The following is a 22,549-nucleotide window of genomic DNA, read 5'->3' on the forward strand; positions in this document are numbered from 1 at the left end:
AGCGATCGAAGTAGATCCGCAAGAAATGAAAAAGCTACCTGAATAAGCTGCAATAATGTGAATTGAAAGTCAGTGTGGAGGAGCGATTACCCCATGCGTCTGCTCTTCTTGGCTGTCAGGCTCCGCCCCCAATCACTAAAGTTTTCAATCGGCACTCCTGGGCTCTGTGCTGGCCACACAAAGATGGCTGTCTGATCTTGAATCTTGAGACTCCTCCCTCTCGATGACATCAGCTCAAACTCAGGCCAATCAAAGGCTTGAGAAAGGTTCTCAGTAGAAAAGCCATTCAAAAGAATGGACTTTACAAAGAAACCCCATACCGAAAAATCAATTTAAAGAAATTCTTCAGAGAGAAAAACAGCTTGATTGGTGGGACAGAGGAAAGTGCCAGAACTAAAAAAAATAGTGAAAGATTCCATGCATTTCTTACAAATGTTGGCCAATATTGATCACTATCTTAATAAGTTGCTTTGTAAATTTTGCTGGGCAAATCACAAATCAAAACTACCCTTTGCGGCATCCATTCAAAACAGCGTAAACCTGTTTCGTTATCAAAATTAATAAAAAAAATTTCATGAACTTAAAAAAAACTACCCTTTGCTTTCTTATTTGGCTCATGGCGTTTGGGAGGCCTAGGCCTTCCGGACATACGACTCTATAATTTTACCTGCCTCGTTAGACATGTTAATGATTGGCTTAGGGGTAGCCAGTGTTATAGCTCTCTGTAATTAGAATGGGCTTATATAGTGTAGCGTGGCTGGCCCTCGAGGCTTGCGGTAACCGGCCTACGCTTAAAATATTCTCACAGCGTGCTTCCCCAAGAGGGAGGAAGACCCTGTTGTGGATAAGCTATCCTGTATTCAAAACAATATGGCTTCACACAGGTAGGTTTCAAAAGAAAGAACTCAAATTTATTGTCCATCCGAACAGGTCCCAAACAAAAATGCATGAAAAGAAATAGACTCAAAAGGTCTTGGCCATAATAATGAAAACAAAATAATATTGTGTTTACCAGCCTGGTCTGGTTAATTCTCCCAGAGTTTTATTAATGTCCCAGGTAAGTTCTACTGGCAAGTAGTGAGTACAGTCCAAAGTATAATAGAGTCTCTGGCAGACTTTAACTCTCAAAAGTCTTCCTTGCAAATTGAAAAAACAAACTATGGCACGTGGCAATGTGCAGCACTGCCTTTTCAAATGCAGTGGCAGAAGGCTGGCGGATTTGCCAAGAACGGCTCCTTGTTTCAAAGAGCAAATAACCCACAAACCCTCCGCTAAGGTGTTGGGCAAATCCTGACCCAGCCTTCAGGATATTCCCACTCTATGAAAGAAATTGCTGAAGTTCTTTCACAGGAGCCATCTTGGCAACAAGGGAAAAAAAACTTCCAATCAAAGCAAACACTTTGCTAGCATACATCCCTTAGCTAGCATGCTCAAGGAAAATCCTTATTGTCCCAGAAGAAATGGCAACATTCAAAAATAAACCAAAAAGAAAAGTTCACCTCAAAGCACGCTATGCCAAACACCAGTGCATGATTAAATCAACTAACATCCATTTCTTCAGTCAGTCCCACCTCTGGTAAAGCACTCCATTCCATTGCTTCATGTTCTGGGTTTACCAGGGTTGTTCCTTCTGACTCTGTGTCCAGCATTTCAACATCCTTGGGATCTGGAGGAATTGGAGGCTCCTTCCACCTGAGAGCTTCTCCTGTTTCTCCCCTTCTCCTGGACAGCCAGCTTTCCAAATGCTGCCAAGCTGCTGTACCATGCCCAGTCCTACTCAGGGGCCAGACTTCTTTCAGCTGAGGCTGCCTTCTACCCTGTTTAGCCAGCCTCTTACAAAATGGAGGATTTAAAGGGGCCCTACCAGTTTTCACCAGGCTGTGTTCTAAAGCAGGTCTGAACACAGCCTGTGCTTCCTGGTCCTGTTCCTGCCTATCAGGGACACAGTGATTAGCCCGGACTAGTTTCAGTGAACGTTTTCTCCGGGGTTTAACTGGCACAAGGCCGGCATTGGGCTCGGGTTTGTGACAATAGCACATATCATTTTAATTCCATCTTACACGCACATACTAAATTATTGCCCACTGACCTTAAACATAGTTGGCGGGTCTGGCCCCTTAGAGAAGCTTGGAGATTTTTGATAACATGTTTAGGTGGAAATCCCAGTTTTTCAGTTTTACTTCCCATCAGAGGGAATCTAGATTTCCTACCAGGACAGGACAATAGGGCATTTTGCCGCTGGGAAGAGGCTGGATTAGTCCTGTTAGAACACTTACTTGGCCCTGATGGTAGTTTACTCACTTATAAGGAAATCACGCACAAAGTGACTCCCAAGTGGGGAGACTGTTATGCATTTTGTCAGCTAAAACATTATTTTCAAATCGCTACTGCTATTTGTGTGAAATGTGGGCAGGACCAAAATATTTTAGAACATGCTTTTTGGCTGTGCTCTTTTATTCAAATTTATTGGAAACGTATTGTGGGATTTTCCGGAGGATTCTCCATCAACCACTGAGGGCAAGGTAGCTCAGCTGATCTTAGATGTCTCAAAAGCATTTAGGCCTTTGCCTGCAGATCAGATTCTGTTATGTCAGAAAATGAGCTTGGTGGCGCATAAATGCATTTTGCAACATTGGACCTCCACTACTGTGCCCATCTATTGGCATTGGTGCAATCTCTTGCATCAACTGGCCAGTTGGGAAGCTCAGGATGTTCGTGGAAAATGGAAGGGGAGGAGACTGTATTTGAAGATCTGGTGACCCTATTTGGCAGTTACATCCTTAATGAGCTTTAGTCTATGGGTGTATAACTTTTGACAGAATCCTTGTTTTTGTGTGGTTTTCCTTAGGGGGGAAGTGGAGGGGACAATGTGGGATAGATTTGTTCTGGGATGGATGGGGGATGGGGGTGTATTTGGTTGTTTTTTTGTACAAATTTGCTGAAACTGTTGGGTTCTCTATTGTATTGTGTGTTTTATGCTTTGTCACCAATAAAAATTGTTTGAACAACAACAACAAAAACCCAAAACATTATTTTTGATCTCTGGACACAAATGCCCTGGCCTTCCCTTTGGTGGATAAAATACGTTATTTCTTTGATCTTGTTTCTGTGGGGAGGGTATCTATTTCTGGCATTTGGTTAGCTCTATCAACAGAGATACCTCCTGAAGATGGGAACAAGACTTGGGAGGTTTAGTGTCCCACTGGAATCCCAGGACTAGTGTGAGACGTATCCCCACTGAAGTTTATAGTGCTAGGCTGAGGGAATGTGCTTTTAGGGTGAGCCATAGAGCCTATCTCACACCTTCCCACCTGTTTAAAATGGGATTTCAGGAGGCCCAATATTGTGTAAAGTGTAAACTGGAGACGGCTAGCTTTTTCCATGTTTTCTGGCTTTACCCGGATATTCAGGTCTTTTGGAAGCGGGTGGGAGCCTATATCTTACAGGTTCTGAGATTGTCAACTGCCGGGGTCCCTGGAAGCTTGTGGAGGACCACCGACAGGCGGCAGCACGACCCTGGCATGGCTCCCAATGAGGAAGACCTTACTGATGTCCCAATACTTTGGATTTTGCTACAATAAACACCAGCGAAAGCCAATCCAAATCAACAAAATGTCAAAGGTTTAATTTGTTATCAAAAGGCCAAAATAGAAAACCAAAAATAATACCAGGAAGCATTAACATTATCTTCCTTTCGCTCCAAAGGAAAAAGGTTTCTATCCTCCCAAAACAGTTCAATAGAAGAACAGAAGTTCTTGTATCAGGTAAGTTCATAGGAGTCCACAATAAGGTTCTATTAGCTTCACCCAGCTCTGAACCATATATTCAACAAGAGAAAAACAAAAACTAGTCCCAAAAAGGAAAAGTCCTCAAGATTATTCTTGAGTCCTGGACTTTCAATCATACAGTCTTGTTTCTTCACCAGGGATTTATATACTGCATTGCAAAACAAACTTCAAACATGAAAAGAAAGAAAATGCAGTATTGCAGACTTTTGTTATTTCCAGCAGTCCTTTCCACTGTTGGGTAACAGAATTGCTGGTTCCCCTTTCTTAAATGGCTTTAACAAGCTCCCGCAGAATCCCAACCCTTAGCTCTTCGGGGATCCTACCCCAATTCTGTAAGTCCCTTGGAGTATAACAGGAAACAGGGAAACTGCTCCACAAGCCCAAAAGAAAACTTCCTTCAGTTTCTCCTGGCTTTTGCATAGCTGGAGTGCAGCAACGTAATTAATGCTGAATGCTGCTGCAGCACTGCTCTCAGCTTGGTTTTTCAGTAGAACCAAAACTTTTACACAAAAACAAAAAGAGAAATAGTTTTCCAGCAAACAGTCCCAACAACTATCTCCTTATGGAAACCAGTACCTCCAGTCCTTAGTGAGAGACTGCCAAGCTCACATCCATGTCTTCCACGTTTTCAGCTTCAGGCACTTTCCATTCAGTCATGTCCATGCTCTCTGGAGCACCCAACTGCTCTGCTGACTCTTAAGCTATGGAATCCTCCCACTCCATAGGTTCCTGAGCGAGGTCTGGCCTTTGCCTGGCCCGGACAACCTTCTCTGCCAGGTCCTCATGCGCAGCCTGCCTTACTGCCTTTGAGAGCTGTTTAAGAGTGTTTGTGCCACTCCCTGTTCTAGGTGTCTGTGTTCCTAACTTTTGTGCTCTCTGGCTCCCCCCCAGGTTGCTGGGAAGAATGCAACTAGGAACCTGATTAAATCTCTTAAGGGAGCTTAGTCTTTTACTAGGACGTGTAGCTAATCTGAATTCTAGCTCCTGATCAGGCTCAGAATAGGCAGCTCTGCTTTCAGGATCTCCTGTCTTATCATCCTTAGTCAGTCTCTGGTCTCGGTCAAAGGATTTACTATTGGGTTTCAGCCTGACATGATCGTCTCTGGGAGCGGAAATGTCACAAGATGTATAGTAGTGGTGTCACCAGAAGTCCTTTTGTTGAGTATGATGGGTTCTAGTGGGCTTCAGTGGAGAGGGCATAGGCTTTGGGTTAGAAAACAGAGTATTTTGGGGCGTGCCATTTTGAAAGAATGGATCTCGACTACCGCCCCATCTTATAAGGGTGGAGAGTGTAGCTGGCACCAGGACTCTGCAGTGCCTCCAGTGGCCACCGTTCAAAATTACACCAGTATGTAACTCTGAAGGAAGTCACCCTGCAGGGAATAAAGGAACTGAACAATAACACCCAACAAAGTTCTAGGATGATAATCCAAAAGAAAGAAAATTTACTTTGTCAAGTTCAAGTTCAGAATGGCTTAAATCATCAACATACATGAAAACACCCAAAAAAAAACCCCAGAGAAAAACTCTGGCAGCTTTCAGGATTTTTCCCTCCTGATGCAAACAAGTCACCCTGTGTTCTATTTCTTCACAGAGGTGCTCGCCAACAAAGACTTCCTCCCTAAGTCTGCTCCTAGCAGAGCTCAGGTAAGTATAGTTCAGAGAAAGATACAGTTCCTGGCAAATACACTTTATCATTCAACTATTCTTTGCACAAACCACAAAAAGCCTCAAGCCTAAAATAGAGTTTGGCTGGGTAAGAGAAGAGTGTCCCAAGTTTGCTTATCAAAAAGCACAAACAGCTTTTCAAAATTCCCGCCCTGATATATGCAAACTTCTCCCCAAAAATGAAACACTCTCAGCTTTAGAAAAGTGCAGAAAAACAAAATCAGAATAAACCAAAACTCAGTCCAGGCAGTCAATCAATGTGGCTGGGACCAGAAAACAAACCCCAGCCCACAATAGCCAAAGAAGGAAAAAAAAAACCTCACAGTCCTTGTGCTTATCCAGAGCAGGTTACCACTCCTACCTCCATTGGTTCAGGAGTGCTGCATAAATCCTCAGACACTAGTTCAGCTTGCAATTCCATTGGCACTTCTGGATCAGTTGCCAGTGCCTCTGAAGTGGCCTCTGCTTCATCCACTTCCATGGGAGTACAGGCATTACTCCCACTTGAGCCAGGAGGTTCCTCTTTAGGGAGAGCTTTGTGCCTTTTCCCTAACTGTTTATTCAGGACTGCTGGCTTTTCAAAGGGGAATACCAAAAATTGAATATACCTTGTTTAAGAGTAAAATCAAACAATATTCAATCCACAGAGATAACCAATCTCAAGTGTCTGCAGTCAGACCTCAGAGCAAGTCATGAGGAAAAACTTAACCAGACTATCATTGATTGAGTTTAATCTCAGTTACTTAATCGGCCAAACTTGGCTGTTACCAAGTGCTATGTATTTATAGTTGAAATGAGATAATACTTAGCTTTTGTATTACATCGGGCTTCTTCAAGAAGTTAGTCAATTCTTATAGTCACTGTTAGTCCATCAGTAACTTGCACAGAAAAACTGAATAGCGGCATTCTTTCACCTCTAGAGCTCAAACTCAAAGTCCAGTACTGTTTCCATTTCTTGCTTGTTGTATTTCTCTGTGGTCCTTGCTGTATTGTTCCAAGCTTCCTAAAAATAAGGAAGGTGAACACTTTGATCCTCGGAGCCCATAACAATCCAGGGCCCTGAGACGGATGTGTTTGCATTTTTATCTTGTAGTAGGGATTGGGGATAGTTGTGACACTGTTTAAAAACTGACGATGATCCTTTCTTCCTTGATTGTAAAGACTGTTTATGTAGTCTTTTCTATTGTATGGCTAATCGCATTTATATTGTATGTTTACTTCCGGAGGCTGTGATAGGCCTGAGCACATTACAGGGGTTCAAGGAAGGTTTAGATAGGTTCCTAAAGGATAAGGGGATTGAGGGGTACAGATAGAAGTAAAGGTAGGTTATAGAAATGCTCAGAAACCACTTCACAGGTCATAGACCTGATGGGCCGTCACGGGAGCGGACCGCTGGGCGAGATGGACCTCTGGTCTGACCCAGTAGAGGCAACTTGTTATGTTCTTACTTCCTTTTGATCATCAATAAAAAAACTGTTACGCCGTAGATGTAAAATCACTATATACTGTTATTGCCCAAGATGAAGCCCTTGAAGTTTGACTGTTTTTCTGGATGAGGATGTTGCTGGATTATTGAATTAGCTGCTCTAGCAATGAAAAATAATTTTTTCAAGTTTGGTGAACTTTTTTTCCAGCAAATGTCAGGTGTTGCCATGGGTGCCATGATGGCTTCATCTGTGGCCAACCTATTTATGTTGACCTTTGAGAAGCAATGGATTCTTAATAATCCATATACTTCTTTAGTCAAGCTTTGGGTCAGATATATAGATGGACAGGCACTGAGGTTCAATTGCAAGAATTTTTTCAATGGCTTAAGTTTCGTCACTCCAAGATTCAATTTACTTTGACATCTGATCCTTTAGAGCAGTGGTTCCCAAATCTGTCCTGGGGGACCCCCAGCCAGTCAGGTTTTCAAGATATCCCTAATGAATATGCATGAGAGAGATTTGCATATAATGGAAATGACAGGTATGCTTTTCTTGATTGCTTTTCTTGATATGAAAATTAAAAATGTGGAAATTCTTTATATACCTCAGTATTTCGGAAGAGCACAGACAGAAATACATTTTTGGAGTTTAGTAGTTGTCACCCTTTTGTTCTAAAGAAGAGTCTCCCCTTTTCTCGATTCTTATGGTAGAGAAGAGTTTTCTCAGATGTGCAAGCATACAAATGCCAAACCCATTCATTGAAGTCATGCCTGGTAGCAAGGGGATATCCAGAGAAGGTTGTAAATGAAGCACACACTCGTGACAAGTTTATTAACAGAGACCTTCTGTTTGAACAACAACTGGCGCCTGATAAAGACTGGACCCCTACATGTGTTTTACAATGCAGTGCAGGCATTAATGAGGTAGTCACTGTATTGAAACGACCCTGGCATATTGTTCAGCTAGAAGAGCCTTTTGCTTCCAAACCTTTGAAAATTGCTTATAGTAGACTGTCTAATCCAGGGGTGTCCAATGTCGGTCCTTGAGGGCCGCAATCCAGTCGGGTTTTCAGGATTTCCCCAATGAATATGCAGGAGATCTATTTGCATGCACTGCTTTCAATGCATATTCATTGGGGAAATCCTGAAAACCCGACTGGATTGCGGCCCTCGAGGACCGACATTGGACACCCCTGGTCTAATCTAAAGGAGTTTCTGTGCCCTTCAGATTTCAATACACCTATGCACTCTGGCCCTGTACCAAGTGGACATGCCAAATGTTTAAGGTGCAAAACATGTGAATCTACAGTTGAAATTAAATAATTTTTATGTCTTCTCACCTTGGCCCGTGGTAGGCCGAGTCCTCTGCAGTATCACAACTTAACTAGGTCTTGTGATTTTAGTGGTCCTGGACTGGCATCTCCATCTGTGGTATGCAGACCTCGTCCGTCTTCAGCAGGACAGAAGCCGCAGGCTCCCTCTTCATCGCGATCTTCTCAGTCAGGGACCAGCCCCAATTGAGAATTTCTAGCACTTTGGTCTTCCAGCATTGCTTTTGAGATCAAAGCCCTGGTTCCAAAAGGCTATTCAGACATAGTCATTGCCACTGTCGTGCAGGCTAAATGTCTGTTTACTATGACGGCTTATGGCAAGGCTTAGATAGCTTTTCATCAGTGGTGTGAAAGTGATCAGGTGGAACCGCTGCAAGCTCCCATTCCAGTGTTCTTTGCCTTTTTTGCAGGCTGGTCGGGAAAAAGGGCTTGTAGTGGCTATCCTCAAGGTTCACATGGCAGGTCTCTCAGGTTTCACAATGGTTCAATTTCACTTACAGCTCATCTGGACGTAACTAGATTTCTAAGAGGTGCGCTCCATTTAAGGCCACCATTACATTATCCTTTTCCGATGGAAGCCTCAGCATAGTTTGGAAGGGTCTTACTAAAGCTCCATATGAGCCATTTAAAGCTCCATCCCTATTGGACCTCACGGTTAGAAACAGTGTTCCTTGTGACAATCATCTGTGCAAAGCATATTTTGGAATGGCAGGCTCTGTCTTATAGAGAGCCCTTTCTTTCTTTTGAAATGTGTTTCCAATTTCCATGTCAACCAGGAGGTTTGTCTGCCTTCTTCATCCCACTGTGTTGAACATGCAGAATGGGATAATATAGAAACTGGATGTGTGAAGAGTCTTTACTACTTAGGATCAATGATTATTGTCTTTCTGAATATCGACTTGTGCTCACTAATCAGGCCAGGCATTGTAAGCCGGCGTCCAGGGCTTATGTTGTCAGATTGATTTGCATGGTCATCTCTTCGACATACATTTACCACCAGTTACTCTCAGGCACACTCTACCTGGAGTGACTGAGTCTTCATGGACTGAGTCTCGATCAGTCCCTACAGCTGAAATTTATAGGGCAGCTACTTCGTCTTCTATTCATACCTTTACGAGGTTTTACAGAGTAGATGTGGTGGCTTGCGAGGACACCGCTTTTGGGGCCTCTGTGTTACAGGCAGGCTCTTCTGATCCATCCTAGACTTTGCCATTGCTTTGGTACGTCACCTAACGTATGGACTCCTGAGAAGATGTAATAGAATGGAAGATTAGATTCTTAACTTTGTTATCTTCTTTCTGTTAATCTTTTCAGTTTGATGGATCTGCTTGTTGTGTCATTTTTGCTGGTTGGCAGATCCATGCCTCTTGTTACTGAATATATTACATAGATGATATCATAAAAGTCCAATTTTGTAGCATTAAAGAGAAGAAGAGAGTGGCACATGAACTGTCATCCAGATAAGATCAGAGGGAATGAATAAAACAATCAAAAATAGGATTGAACAGTTCTAGAAATATGGTTCTCAGATGATAGATAATTGCCAAGAATTACTCCAAGATATTTCAAGGTGTTAACCAGAGTTAAAGGACAGTCTAAAAGAGTAGGATCCATAATGTGATCCAGAGTGCTATAGATTTGTTTTGGTTTAGAATAAAATAATTAGCCAATCAGCCACTGAATCTAGGCATAATTGAAAACCAGTGAAATCAGGGTTATAAAGATCCTGTTCTGATGTTGCACTATTTGTGTTTTAACCTTGGTGTATTAAGGAGATATATACAATAAGATTGATTAATAATACTGTGAAAATGCTGCAGGTATGTTTTTTCAATAGTATACTGGCAAGTTCCAAATCTTATACCAGTGATGATATTACTAAATTGTCATTGTTCTTTGCCTCCATCTGCTGGTCAGGAGGCTAAACCCTCTCATATAGACTGGTCTAGCAGGACTCAACAAAAGGAAATTTAGAACAAATTTCACCTTAACAACGTTTAGTAATCAGGCCTCTTACAGGTCAATATTCAAATTAATTTAAGCAGCCAGGAGAGGGTCAGGTAATGTATGATTTATTAAAAAGCGCAAAGCCTTTAGAGCCCTGATCTTCACTCCTAGTCTGCACTTATTTGGTTAATGCTGTTGAATATCAGCATTGACTACTAACTGAAAGCCAGCTAGCTTGTGGGCAGTCCAGGGATAGCGTTGTCAGTTATGCAGTTCACTGATGATATTCAGCACTTTACTACCTAATTTAAACAGCCTAATTGGACTGCATAAAACAAAGTTCTATCTTTATGTGGTTATTTTTGAATATCACATTTAAGTCTTAAGAGATAGCTGGCTATATAAACTTGAACATTCTGTGCTATGTCTGAACATGGCTGGTGTAAATGCTCACTGCCTACTACTACTTATTTCTATAATGCTACTAGACATACACAGCACAGTGCATTAAAACATTCAAGAGGCAGTCCCTGCTCAGTAGAGCTTACAACATAATCCTCTATCCCTTAGTTTTTAAATGTATCTCTGAATTTAGAATGCTACTGAAAAGACAGTTTGCTATGGAGATTTGAGTTTAGTTAAACTAGCTGTGCATATTAGAACAACCAATTGATAAGCAGCTATATTGCTTTGGTGTTATATCAAAAATTACATTACATTGATGTCTTCTATCCTGCCAATACCTTTCCTTTCAAGGCAGTTTACAACAAGAAATTAGCCTGGGCATTCCCAGGGAGATTACAAGGTTGATAGCTATAGTATTCGTCGGGATCTGGGAAGAGTTGATATGGTTTGGTTAGATCGTTTGACAAATTTCTTGAATAGTATGGTTTTCAGTTCTTTTCTGAATGTTTTGTAGTTCTTTTCTGAAATTGTAACTGCTTTTAACAAAGTATATATTCAAATATACATTGAGGCTCATTTTCAAAACACTTAGACACACAAAGAACCATTGTCTACTTAATCATGACACATAAACTGTGATTTCAGATCTGCAAACTGAAAACAATGATTTTCTTTTCTTTTAGCATACCAGTGTGCATGCAACTAAACCATCATCTCAGTTTGCTGGCTAGAAAGTTTCCAGAAACCAAGTTCCTGATGGCCATTGCTACTAACTGTATTAAAAACTATCCTGACAAATGTTTACCAACATTATTTGTATACAAAAATGGCCAAATTAAAGGCCAGTTTATTGGCATTGTTGAATGTGGAGGGACAAATCTGAAACTAGAAGGTAATTTATGAAAAATTATTTATTTATTTAACCATTTTTAACCCGCCTATTATCTATGCAAGGCACAATAAAAATAGGCACAATGTAATAATACAGAAACAAGAAAAAAAAAATTGCTGAGATGTCCATATTAGCCAATATGGAAACTGATAGTGCAATGTAACTTTAAGTGCTTATAAAAAAACAAATGGCTCAGTATTCAAAACCATTTAAATGGCTAAGAGAGGTTCCTGATCATTTAAATGGCTTCCCAAACAAACAAAACTTGGGAAAATAGATTCAATACTACATGGGTGATACGTGAAATGCAAAATACAAACACCACCCACAAATAAATTGTGATCTCATGAGAGCACATCTGTATTAAAGCGTTTCATTTGTGGGTTCTCTGAGGAAGCTGATTTGGCAAAATGCATCAGAACCCTCTTTGAGATGAGTACTATATTTTTGTGAAAAATTTTGAAAGTTTGGATTGTTGTTTGACCATTTAACTGATTGAAGTGCAGTGACTGAACATAAAAGGCACAGATTACGGGGTGTTACCCCACTTGTGATCTTTTCACCATTCAATTGGTTCTGAGCACTTTTTACACTTTGTAAGGCAATGTTATAATTTATTTGTGGGTGGTTTTTGCATTTAAATGGCTTGCCTAGGGCTATCCGGGGATATTCAGTGTCATTTAACCAGTCAGTGCTACTGAATATCCCTGCTACCTGACCATCCATTAACCAGCTAGGGGAGAGGATGGGGTAGTAGGGCATGGGCAGAGGGTCGACTTAGCAAGTTAGTGAAGATTTTCAATCCATTAACCAGCAAAGTAAAATCTAGGTGACTGCTGACACTTGGATATTTAATGCTGGCACTAAATATCTGTGGTCAGTTCAGCCTGTGACTTTGAGCAACTCAGATGATGATGCTTACTGCCGTAGGCTGAATATCAGGTGGAAAAAGTTTGAGATGGCCTGGTAGAAGTGCTGTGTACTGCCATGAAAAAGACCTGTATTTAATTTGTAGGTCAAGTCTTTCATTCCTTGGACTGATTCAGGGCTGGAGATGATGCAGAGCAGAGGTAGCATTCAGAGCACCTTTCATGAGGGAGTCTCAGCTGCGTGGCTGCTTACCTTTTAGCAGGAGGCCACACAGCTGGTGGAGTCAGGACCAACACCCCTCCAGTATCACTCTTCCATCTTATACCAGTGCTGCTGCTTTCCCAAAGCATCATAGTCTGACCTCACTATATACATTCTGTGAAAGAATGTGAATAGTTTGCTGACATTCTGTAAGGTGCTCTGAAGGAATATATTTTTCAAAGTTAGGCAATGTCCTTACAAGTATTTTTTAGATAATATGACAGGTAGAAATTATAATCAAGGATCCTGCTTGCCAGCTTAGACTTTTGATAAAGGTGACATCCAAATTTGTCCAAATTTGCCTTCATGCCCTGGTGGCGCTGAGGTACAAATTTTTGTAGTTGAAGATTTTTTAAGGGTTGACTCCTCAAGTAATGATTGATGTTGTAGCTGTAGTTTGTCAAACCCTGGACAAGAAATTATTCTGTAAATGGAATATAGTTTCCTTGGAGCTACTGTGATAGTTAAAAGCGTTTCCCAATTTTTGAGACGTGGCTCTTTAAGAATGCCATGTAACGGTAACTTGAGGAGCTCTTTGGGAGGCTTATCATAGTCCAAGACTGCCAGGTACTCAGCGCTTGGTCCAGTGTCCACTTCCAATTTGAAAGGTAGGGCTTTTCCCAACTGCCTAATATACCTAGTAAAGGAAAGTCTTTCTGGAGGAGATCTTTTTCTGGGAGGCATTTTCTGTGGCGACTGTTCTGAAGGTGTGTCAGAAAACTCAGTCGCAGATAAAGAAGGGCCATACTATGAGTCAGATTGCAAATCTGAATCATAAAGAAGACTTGGAGAAGCTGTGCATCAATGAGAACGATGTCTACGGGAAAGTTTGTGGCATCTTTGGTACCGATCCGATGAAGACAATGACTTTGAAGCATGAGATCGACACAATGAGGCCCGATGATGCCTTGGCATCAAACTCCATGTTGAAGAAGATCTTCGATGCTTCAGAGTAGTGGATCGATGCCTCAATGGAGAACGTCGATGAGATGAACTAGAACATCGGTGCAAAAATCGATGTCTGGAGGTATAATGTCATTGAGATGAGGAGTGACGATGCCTCGCAGAAGATCCATGAGAAGTAACCCGATGCTCTGATGGATAGCTGACATTGGTACCTTGAGACTCATAGTGCTATGCTTAGGCTGGGCAGTTATCGAGGGAGTCGATATTAGCACCAGCATGCAGTGTAATTTTAACATATTACCGAACTCATCGAGTTTCTCCCTGAAAGTATGCACCGGTACTGATGACTCAACAGCTGGTATCATTGGTGCAGCAGGTTGCTCAGAGTGGGTGACCTGGATGAGGATGCACACTGTGAAGAAGAGACAACCTGCAATGCTGGAGAACAATGGCGTTGCACTTTGGTCTGCATCAGGGGACTCGATGCTGTTGAAACCTGCAACGCTTGCTGGGAAGTGGATGGCTTCTTAGCTGGCTTCCCTGATGCTGTAAGATCTTCCAATGTCGATGCCAATCCAGGAGTTTTCGATGTTGACGGCTCCAAAGATATGCTGGTGTCCATGGCCGAGCCAAAGAGCTTTTCCTGTTAAATGCGATGGGCCTTGATAGAATGCTTTTATAAGGCAGAACACTGAGCACAAGAATCGACTCAGTGTTCAGGGCCTAAACACTGTAGACACCAACTATGAGGGTCAGTGATGGAAATAGGCTGCTGACAACAGCAGCACTTCTTAAAACCCATTAAAGGTTTTGACATGGAAGGAAAAATTTTGTCAGTGAGATTAAACTCAATTTTGACAGTGAATAAGAGATCAGCCGAGGAAAACACCCTGAGGCTGAAGCCCGAGAATGAGCAAAAAGAAAAAAAATAATCTATACTTATTGAGCATTGAGCTGGCTTTAGTTCTAGCTGCGTAGTGCAGGTTTAGCTTACACTAAAAAGCTGCGTGCGCTAAAACCGCTAACGCGGCTTCGTAAAAGGAGCTCTAGGTTTTTCTGAAATGTTTTGCCATACTTTTATTATTGACTCTGGATATTAACATGCTTAATTCCTCTATTAACTATACCCCAACATAATGTTTATAGAAAATTATTAATTACTGCAACTATGGTTATGCTAAGTAGTACTCCATCTACTTTTTCAGAACTTGAATGGACTCTGTCAGAAGTGGGAGCAATTAAATCAGACCTGGAAGAAAATCCAAAAAAGGAAATTATTGATATGATGACATCTTCCATTAGGAACAGTTCTATTCATCTTGAAGATGATGATAGTCATTGTAGTTTCCAACACTAACTTATAATGCAAAGCTGCATTAGGTATTTTTATCGCTGGCTGCTGTGGTAAAAGCTCCAATGTTCATAGGAATTCTATGAGCATCAGAGCTTTTATCACCACGGTTTCATAAAAAGGGGGGGGGTAATTTCTAATTCATGTTTTTAATGAAAAATGATTTACAACACTACGATCAGTTAATAAATTTACATTATAAAGCACTGCAAATAAAGCTTTGCAATATATATTTATCTTGAATTTACATTAAACTATATTAAAAAAATGAAAACTTGTAAATACTGTTGCTTTTTTCTAACATATACATCTACAATGGTGAATAGTTGAAGTAATGTTATTAACACTTTTCCATGCCTAAGGGGCCCGCTTACAAAGCGTCACTAAAAAGTGACCTACGCTATTTTTTAGTGTGTGGATTTCCTGCGTGCTGAGGCCAATTTGCTTTTTCCTATTAATGGTCAAGTGCTAATTTTGAAAGTGACATAAGACAATAAGCATGTGAGCCCTTAATGCCACCTATTTTATAGTCGGTAAGGGCTCCTACTAATCGCTCAACATGTGCCAATGTGTGCGCCAATCCCAAAACTACTGTGGGACACCTGAACACATCCCGCGGTAGTAGCTTTTGACCTGCAATAAGCATGTGCAACTACTTACCGCAGCTTAGTGAAAGGACCCCCTTTGTGTTAAAAAATAGGCATACAGAAAGAGTGCTCCTAGAGTCCTACTTTTATGCGACCTATGGTTACGTGTTCCCAGTAGTATGGTATTAGTGAAGGTATATTTTATAAAAAAATGAGGGGTACATGCATAGATTTCACACACACATTTACACCTTTTCAAAACGTGTACATTTGTGCATGGGCATTTGTGTGTTACTGGGATGGGTTCTGGGTACCTATTTTTTTAAAGGTACTTAGGCACTTATGTTGCCTTTATAAAATATTTTCAAAAATGGTCTTAAACTAAATTTGGGCATACATATTGTAGCATGGCTATCCTTTGGTGAATGGCTAGGACTAACCCATGGTGCTTGATACCCAGCATACTTCCCCAAGAGGGAGGAAGACCCTGCCTAGTTGGAATCTTTAAGTTCAATATACAGTAAATTCAGGCAGTATCAAGTGGTAAGTATCAAACAGGGCCAAGTTTATTTGATACTGCAATCTCAGAAGAAAACAAAGCTGGTCAAAATCAAAAAAAATATTGAGAATGTTTTCACACAAAAGTTCAGTGCCCTGGCCTAACAGGACCTCTGGGCTTCAATTGCCCTCCTTAAAGTTTTCTCTCAGTACTAGTGAGGTTTAATTACTTCCACAGTTCAAGAAACAGGTTCCTCACATTAAAGCACAGGTAAAACACAAATCAAAAATGCAATAAATTTTCCCACTTGAGCCTACTCGGCCTTTCCTTCAGCTGCGCCCAAAACTGCAACACAGCTCCATGGAGCTGCAGAAGGGAGAATTAGTGGATTCACCAAAATATCAGCACTGTGTAAAAAATGCAGCCCTCATTCCCACTCCAAAAGATGATGGGCAAATCCTCCACAGTTCCCTCATGTTTCCTGGGTGTTATGACAAACATTTCAAAAGACACCACCAAACAAATGCTTCAAACAAAAATAGTTTAACAGCAAGCTCTCAGCTTGTGCTGGCCCAGTTCATTACTTTCCCTGCTTTCCGTCTGTTATGTCAGCCACACTGTGCACTTCCCAGCAGTCAAGGAGAAATAAAAAATATATATATTTTTAGTAGCAGCAAAAGAAAAAAGAAACTTCATTCAAACAACTGCAGTAGTGTTAAGCCACACTCTGCCAGTCAGCTTTCCTGACTCTGCAATTGCTCACAGCCCTTTCCACAAAAAAGAACTCAGCTTTTCACACCAAATTCAGAAAACCTTTAAATTTAGCAGCACACAAACAGTTCTGTTCAAATCAGGAAATCATCAACTCACTTCCATAGTCTCTTCATATTGTGGTTCAGGTGAACCCCAAACCTCCATAGGTTCCACAGCATTATCCTGGGCTATTTTTGAATACCTCCTCAGGTTCCTGCATTACCACATCTTCAGGCTGAAGTGTATCAGGAGCTTCACCAAGTGTATCTGTTTCCCTGGGCTGCCTTTCCAACTGAGGCTCCCAGACTTCAAATTCCCTGTGTACTGGCCTGCCCTGTCCAGCTTTACGCAGGGGAGGGCTGCTGCTCTGGTCTGCATTGCTCTCAACCTGCTTAGCCAGCAACTTAAAAGTGAAGTACTTAAAGGGACCATGCCCTGATTTCTCTGGCTGTGCTTAGCAGTGTTTCCTGGCAGTCTTTCAGCAGCAGTGCTATTCTCAGGTTCAGAATAGGGGTTTACCTTTGTGCTGTGGTGTATGTCAGTTCTACATTGATCAGCCCTGACAAGCTTTACTAAGGTGGTTTTAATTAGGGCTACCAGACTTTCCTTGCATAAAATCTGGATCCATAGTCCTGCCCTGTTCTACCCAGACCAGCCCTGTTACGCCCACACCATGCTCCAGCCTCGCCTCCCCAGCCTGTTCTCATCAGTCGGTCGGGCATCTGCACATGCGGAGTGATGACATCATGTTTGTTTAAAATTTGATGTCACCGCATTGCATCCATGCATGCGCGGATGCCCACTCCTGACGCAATCTGAAGAGGAAGCTTTTCAAAACCTGGACAAAGTGCTGGGTTTTGAAAAGCCGTCTGAACACCCGAACATGTCTGATAAATCCAGACATCTGGTAACCCTAGTTTTAATGTTTTTACTTGGCACAAGGCTGGTACTGGTGCCGGGCTTGTGACAATATACATACATATCACAGGAAACCCCCCAAATATAATACTGTACTTCAAATAATGTAGTTATTTATGGCTCCTCGCTCCCTCAAACAGATACCACCCGGCACACGTCTAGTCACAATGGATGTAGAAACATTATACAGCAACATCCCCCAAGCAGATGGCATTGCTGCATGTGAAAAATTCCTTAAAACATTTACACTGGACCACCAACACTCACTGGAAGCGATTACAGCATTAATCAAATTGATTCTAACTCACAACTATTTCCGCTTTAAAAATGATATCTATCTGCAAATCATGGGCACTGCTATGGGCACCAGTATGGCACCACAATATGCAAACCTTTTCATGGCTGAACTAGAAGAGATATTTCTAAACACATATCAAACAAAACCCCTGAAATACCACTGATATATTGATGATATTTTTGTGATTTGGATTGAGGGAGTAGAGACTCTCAAACAATTTTACAATTCTTTCAATACCATCCTACTATCAAATTCAAAATTGACTATTCCCTAGAAAAAGTCAATTTTCTAGACACACAGGCCTGGATTCTGTATAGGATGCCCAGTCTCAGAAGCTGCCTATGCAACTTTTGAGAATTGCACAAGGGCGTACTATATAGAATTGTATCTGTCTGTTAACCCCGCCTAACCACCCCGATTCTCTAACCAGGCGCTGGTTAGAGAATCACAATGCCACTGAGCTGATCGTGGCAAGGAAATATCCCTGCCGCGTTCAGCTCAGCGGCTGCAGCAGGGAATCCCCCCGAAGCATGCCCAGTCCCTCCTGCCTGGCACCCGCCATGACCCCCGATAGTTCTCCAGCAGAAGAGATATCCAATCTCTCCTGCCAGACACCCCCACTCCCCCTGAATGATTGCTGGCAGGAGGGATGCCCTGTCCCTCCTGCCATACACCCCCACCCCCCTAAAGAAGAAGAAGGGGTTACCTTTGAAAACTAATCATAAAATGCATTATCCCAGGACAAGCAGGCAGCATATTCTCACGAATGGGTGACATCACCGACGGAGCCCCGGTGCGGACCACTTTAAATGTGCATCGCCACTTTAAGTCTTTAGAAAGTTTGCAATAGCCTGAACCGCGCATGTGTGAATGCCTTCCCGCCCAACGTAGGGCATGCAGTCCCTCAGTTTCTTAGTTTCTGTGGAGCTAAGAAGTCGCTTCATCAATGGCTGTTGATATTTTTACGCTGCCTTCCCTCTCACGTGGCTTATTTTTTAACCTTTTAGTCAGTTTTTGTTTTCTTTCTTTTTTATAGTAAAAAAATACAAAATTTACTTTTTCACTTTCGCAAGTTCAGCCCGGTGGGGCTTGTTTCCCTCCTTGTGCCTCAACTTTTGATTTTGCCGAAGCCATTTTTTCCTCCAAGTCCTGTCCTCAGACAGGTTTTATTAATAATAATAATAAGTTTATTCCTGTATACTGCCCATCCGTGAGGTTCCGGGCGGTTAACAAAGAAGAACTGTACAATCAGTGACAAATACATAAAAATGTAAAACTTAATAATAAGATAAAAATGCATAATTATTTGACAAACTTATCAAACAAATAGGTTTTTAAAAATTTTCTAAAAACACTATAAGAATCCATTTGAAAGATCAGCGGGCTTAACCAAGAGTTCATTTTCCCTAATTGAAATGCAAGTGTCCTATTCAAAAATCTCTTATAACGACAGGCCTTAACTGAAGGGTACATAAACATAAAATTATTACGGGTATTTTTAGATGATCTATAAAAATTAAATTGGGAAGTTAGATAATCCGGAGCTAAACCAAAAAAAGCTTTAAAGCAAAGATAGCCAAACTTAAAAAAAATACATGCCTCGAAAGGCAACCAGTGCAATTGTTGATAATAAGGACTTAAATGATCACATTTCTTTAAACCAAAAATTAGGCGCATGGTGTGCTCGCCCTATTTCCATCACAGATCCGCATCGCTGATGCCTCCAGTGTTTGGGGCTGGAGCATAGGGCTGAATCATGCACTTGTTCCTCACTCCAGAAGAGGACCCTTAAAAATCGTCTGATACAACAGCGTCTCCTCTTCGGTTCCACTATGGAGGGTGATTCAACATCAGCACTGACGTCGGGGTCCACACCGAAGTCAACATCGCAACACCCGACATTAATGGATTCATCTTCGGTGTCGCATGCAGTGGGTAAGCCAGCTAAGAAGCCTTCCCCCACCACTTCGGGCTCCCAGGTCACTTCAGCAGTGAGCCAAGTCCTGCAGACCTCGAGGAGACCCAAGAAATGATCGGCTCCTATATCAGTGAGTGCCTTAACATCGACCTCCTCATTGCCAGAGTGCAGATCAGCACCAACGGTACCAGCAAAAAAGCAAGCAGTACCGGTGCCCGACCTAAGGCAGCAAATTCAACAACTGCTGCGAGAGGAATTAAGGGAGCAGTTACAGCTCTTACTCCCTGTTATGGCAACACTGGCTCTTCCGGTGCCAGTCCGGTCTGAGTCTTCAATATCGGCACCGAAAGTTGAAGCCTTGGTGTCGACATTGCAAAAATCTTCCTCGGTGCCATCTGAGTTGGTTAAATGCTCGATGTCAGAGACAGCTCGGCACCGTTCTTCTTCCCAAACATCTCCCGAGACGATCTCGGTCAAATCAGGCAAGGCTTTGAGGACGATGAAACATATGGAATCATCGACACCCATTGCTCGACACCCTATTCCACCCACTCGAGACTCGGACCTCTGGGGTGATTCTGAAGAGCCTGTTCTGTCTGATGAGGATGTGTCTTCAGCTGAAGACTCTCAACTTACATCTTCTCAAGAACCTTCTCAACAAATGGATAAGTCTTCTTTTTCAAAATTTTTGAAAGACATGGCAGAGACACTTTCTATACCTCTTGAAGCTGACTCAAAAAAATCTAAATAACTTTTGGATGTATTAGATTAAGAGCAGCCACCTAAGGAGTTTCTTCGGCTTCCCCTTCATGACATCTTGCGGGAGACCTTTTACAAGAACTTAGAAACTCCTTTGACCACCCCTGTGGCTCCTCGCAAGCTGGATTCGCTACATAGGGTGGTACCCATTCTGAGCTTTGACAAGTCTCAGCTCCCCCATGAGTCTCTCCTGGTGGAGTCCACACTTAAAAAATCTGCTGGAGCCAGTGTCTATGCTTCTGTACCTCTTGGCAGAGAGGGTAAGGCAATGGACCGTTTTGGCAAACGATTATATCAGAATGCCATGCTTGCCAACCAGTCTGGTAACTATGCTTTCCATTTCTCCTTCTATCTCAAGCATTTAGTTACCCAAATGGCCACTTTTCAGAAGTACTTACCTGATCGCAAATTACCTGCTTTTCAAAATTACATTTATGACTTGCTAAAGCTGTGCAAATACATGAGCTTTTGAGCTAACATCTCATGCTGCGGCTATATCTGGGGCAATGTGACGCCTAGCTTGGCTCAGAGTCTCGGAGCTTGATGTTAACCATCAAGATCGTCTTGCTAAAGCTCCTTGTTTGGGCGATGAACTTTTTGGAGCTTCCTTAGATACAACCACCCAAAATTTATCAGCTCACGAAACCATGTGGGATACTTTGGTTAAAAACAAGAAAAAGCCTCCACCTGTTTGCCTTTCAGACAACAGTCTTCATATCAGTGTTGTTTTGCTGCAAAACCTCTGCCGCCACCTCAGTCTCAACCTTGCAGAAGCAGCAACAGCAGCACCCCGTCAACCCCAGCAAAAACAGCAGGATGTTACACCTAAATCTACACAGCCTTTTTGACCTATTTTTCAGGATCATAGCCAATCTCAACATTTCTCATCCTTTGCCTCAGCCCATCGGAGGTCGTCTTCAGCTTTCCATTAGTCATTGGGAAATCATCATATCGGACCTATGGGTCCTCAACATCATTCATCAGAGTTACTCTCTCCATTTTCAGACTCTTCCACCAGACAATCCTCCAAGAGATTCAGCTTTGGACCCTGCATAGTCCTCCCTTCTTCTGCAGGAGGTGCAATCCCTTCTTCTGCTGAATGCCATCGAGGAAGATCGCCTCGATCAACAGGCCCAAGGATTCTACTCCCGTTACTTCTTAATCTCCAAGAAGACCGGAGGACTGAGACCCATCCTGGATCTCAGAGCTCTCAACAAATTTCTAGTCAAGGAGAAATTCAGGATGTTGTCACTCGCCCTGCTTTAGCCTCTCCTCAATCAGAAAGACTGGTTATGCTCTCTAGACCTCAAAGAAGCCTACACACATATCCCGATTCATCTGGCTTCCAGGAAGAACCTCCGTTTTCAAATCAATCACTGTCATTACCAATACAAGGTTCTTCGCTTTGGCCTGGCATCTTCTTCCAGAGTCTTCACGAAGTGCCTAATTGTGGTGGCCGCCTCTCTCTGATCACACGGTCCTCAAGTCTTTCCTTATCTGTACGACTGGTTGATCAAGGCTGTCTCATCTCAGGAAATGGTCCAAGCAACATCTCAGACCATCTCTTTTCTCAAGATTGTAGGATTCAAAGTCAACTTCCCCAGATCACATCTCATTCTGACCCAACGTCTGCAATTCATTGGGACAATCCTAGACACCACTCTCATGAGAGCGTTTCTTCCTCCAGGTTGGCTTCAGACTCTCATCCGTCTCTGTCAGCAATTGCTTCCTCTTCAAACCTTCTGCCAGACACATGATGGTTCTTCTAGGCCACATGGTTTCAACTGTCCATGTCACACCACTAGCAAGACTACATCTTCGTACTCCTCAGTGGATTCTGGCTTCCCAGTGGTCTCAAGCGACGGATCGTCTCTCACAGCATATATCTGTGACATCATCTCTTCTGCGGTCGCTTCAATGGTGGATGACCTCCTCAAATCTATCCAGAGCTTGGAGGTCACCCATTCGTGAG

General features: G+C 42.3%; 1 protein-coding gene across 4 annotated transcripts in view; it reads left to right on the forward strand.

The window, feature by feature from the left end:
• PDCL2 (phosducin like 2) overlaps window positions 1-15,063 on the forward strand; it is an 88,729-nt gene extending 73,666 nt beyond the window's left edge. For 2 of the 4 annotated variants that reach the window (XM_033945012.1, XM_033944992.1), the window contains exons 5-6: window positions 11,249-11,457; window positions 14,700-15,062. In XM_033945012.1, coding sequence (XP_033800903.1) covers window positions 11,249-11,457; window positions 14,700-14,851 — 361 coding nt within the window. In that variant the 3' untranslated portion in view covers window positions 14,852-15,062. Of the gene's footprint in view, window positions 1-11,248; window positions 11,458-14,699 lie in introns of all 4 variants that reach the window. The other 2 variants (XM_033945002.1, XM_033944984.1) reach the window with 1 other exon arrangement.
• Window positions 15,064-22,549: the final 7,486 nt, after the last annotated feature.

The sequence above is a fragment of the Geotrypetes seraphini genome, chromosome 1, assembly GCF_902459505.1.
Source record: "Geotrypetes seraphini chromosome 1, aGeoSer1.1, whole genome shotgun sequence".
Classification (NCBI taxonomy): domain Eukaryota; kingdom Metazoa; phylum Chordata; class Amphibia; order Gymnophiona; family Dermophiidae; genus Geotrypetes; species Geotrypetes seraphini.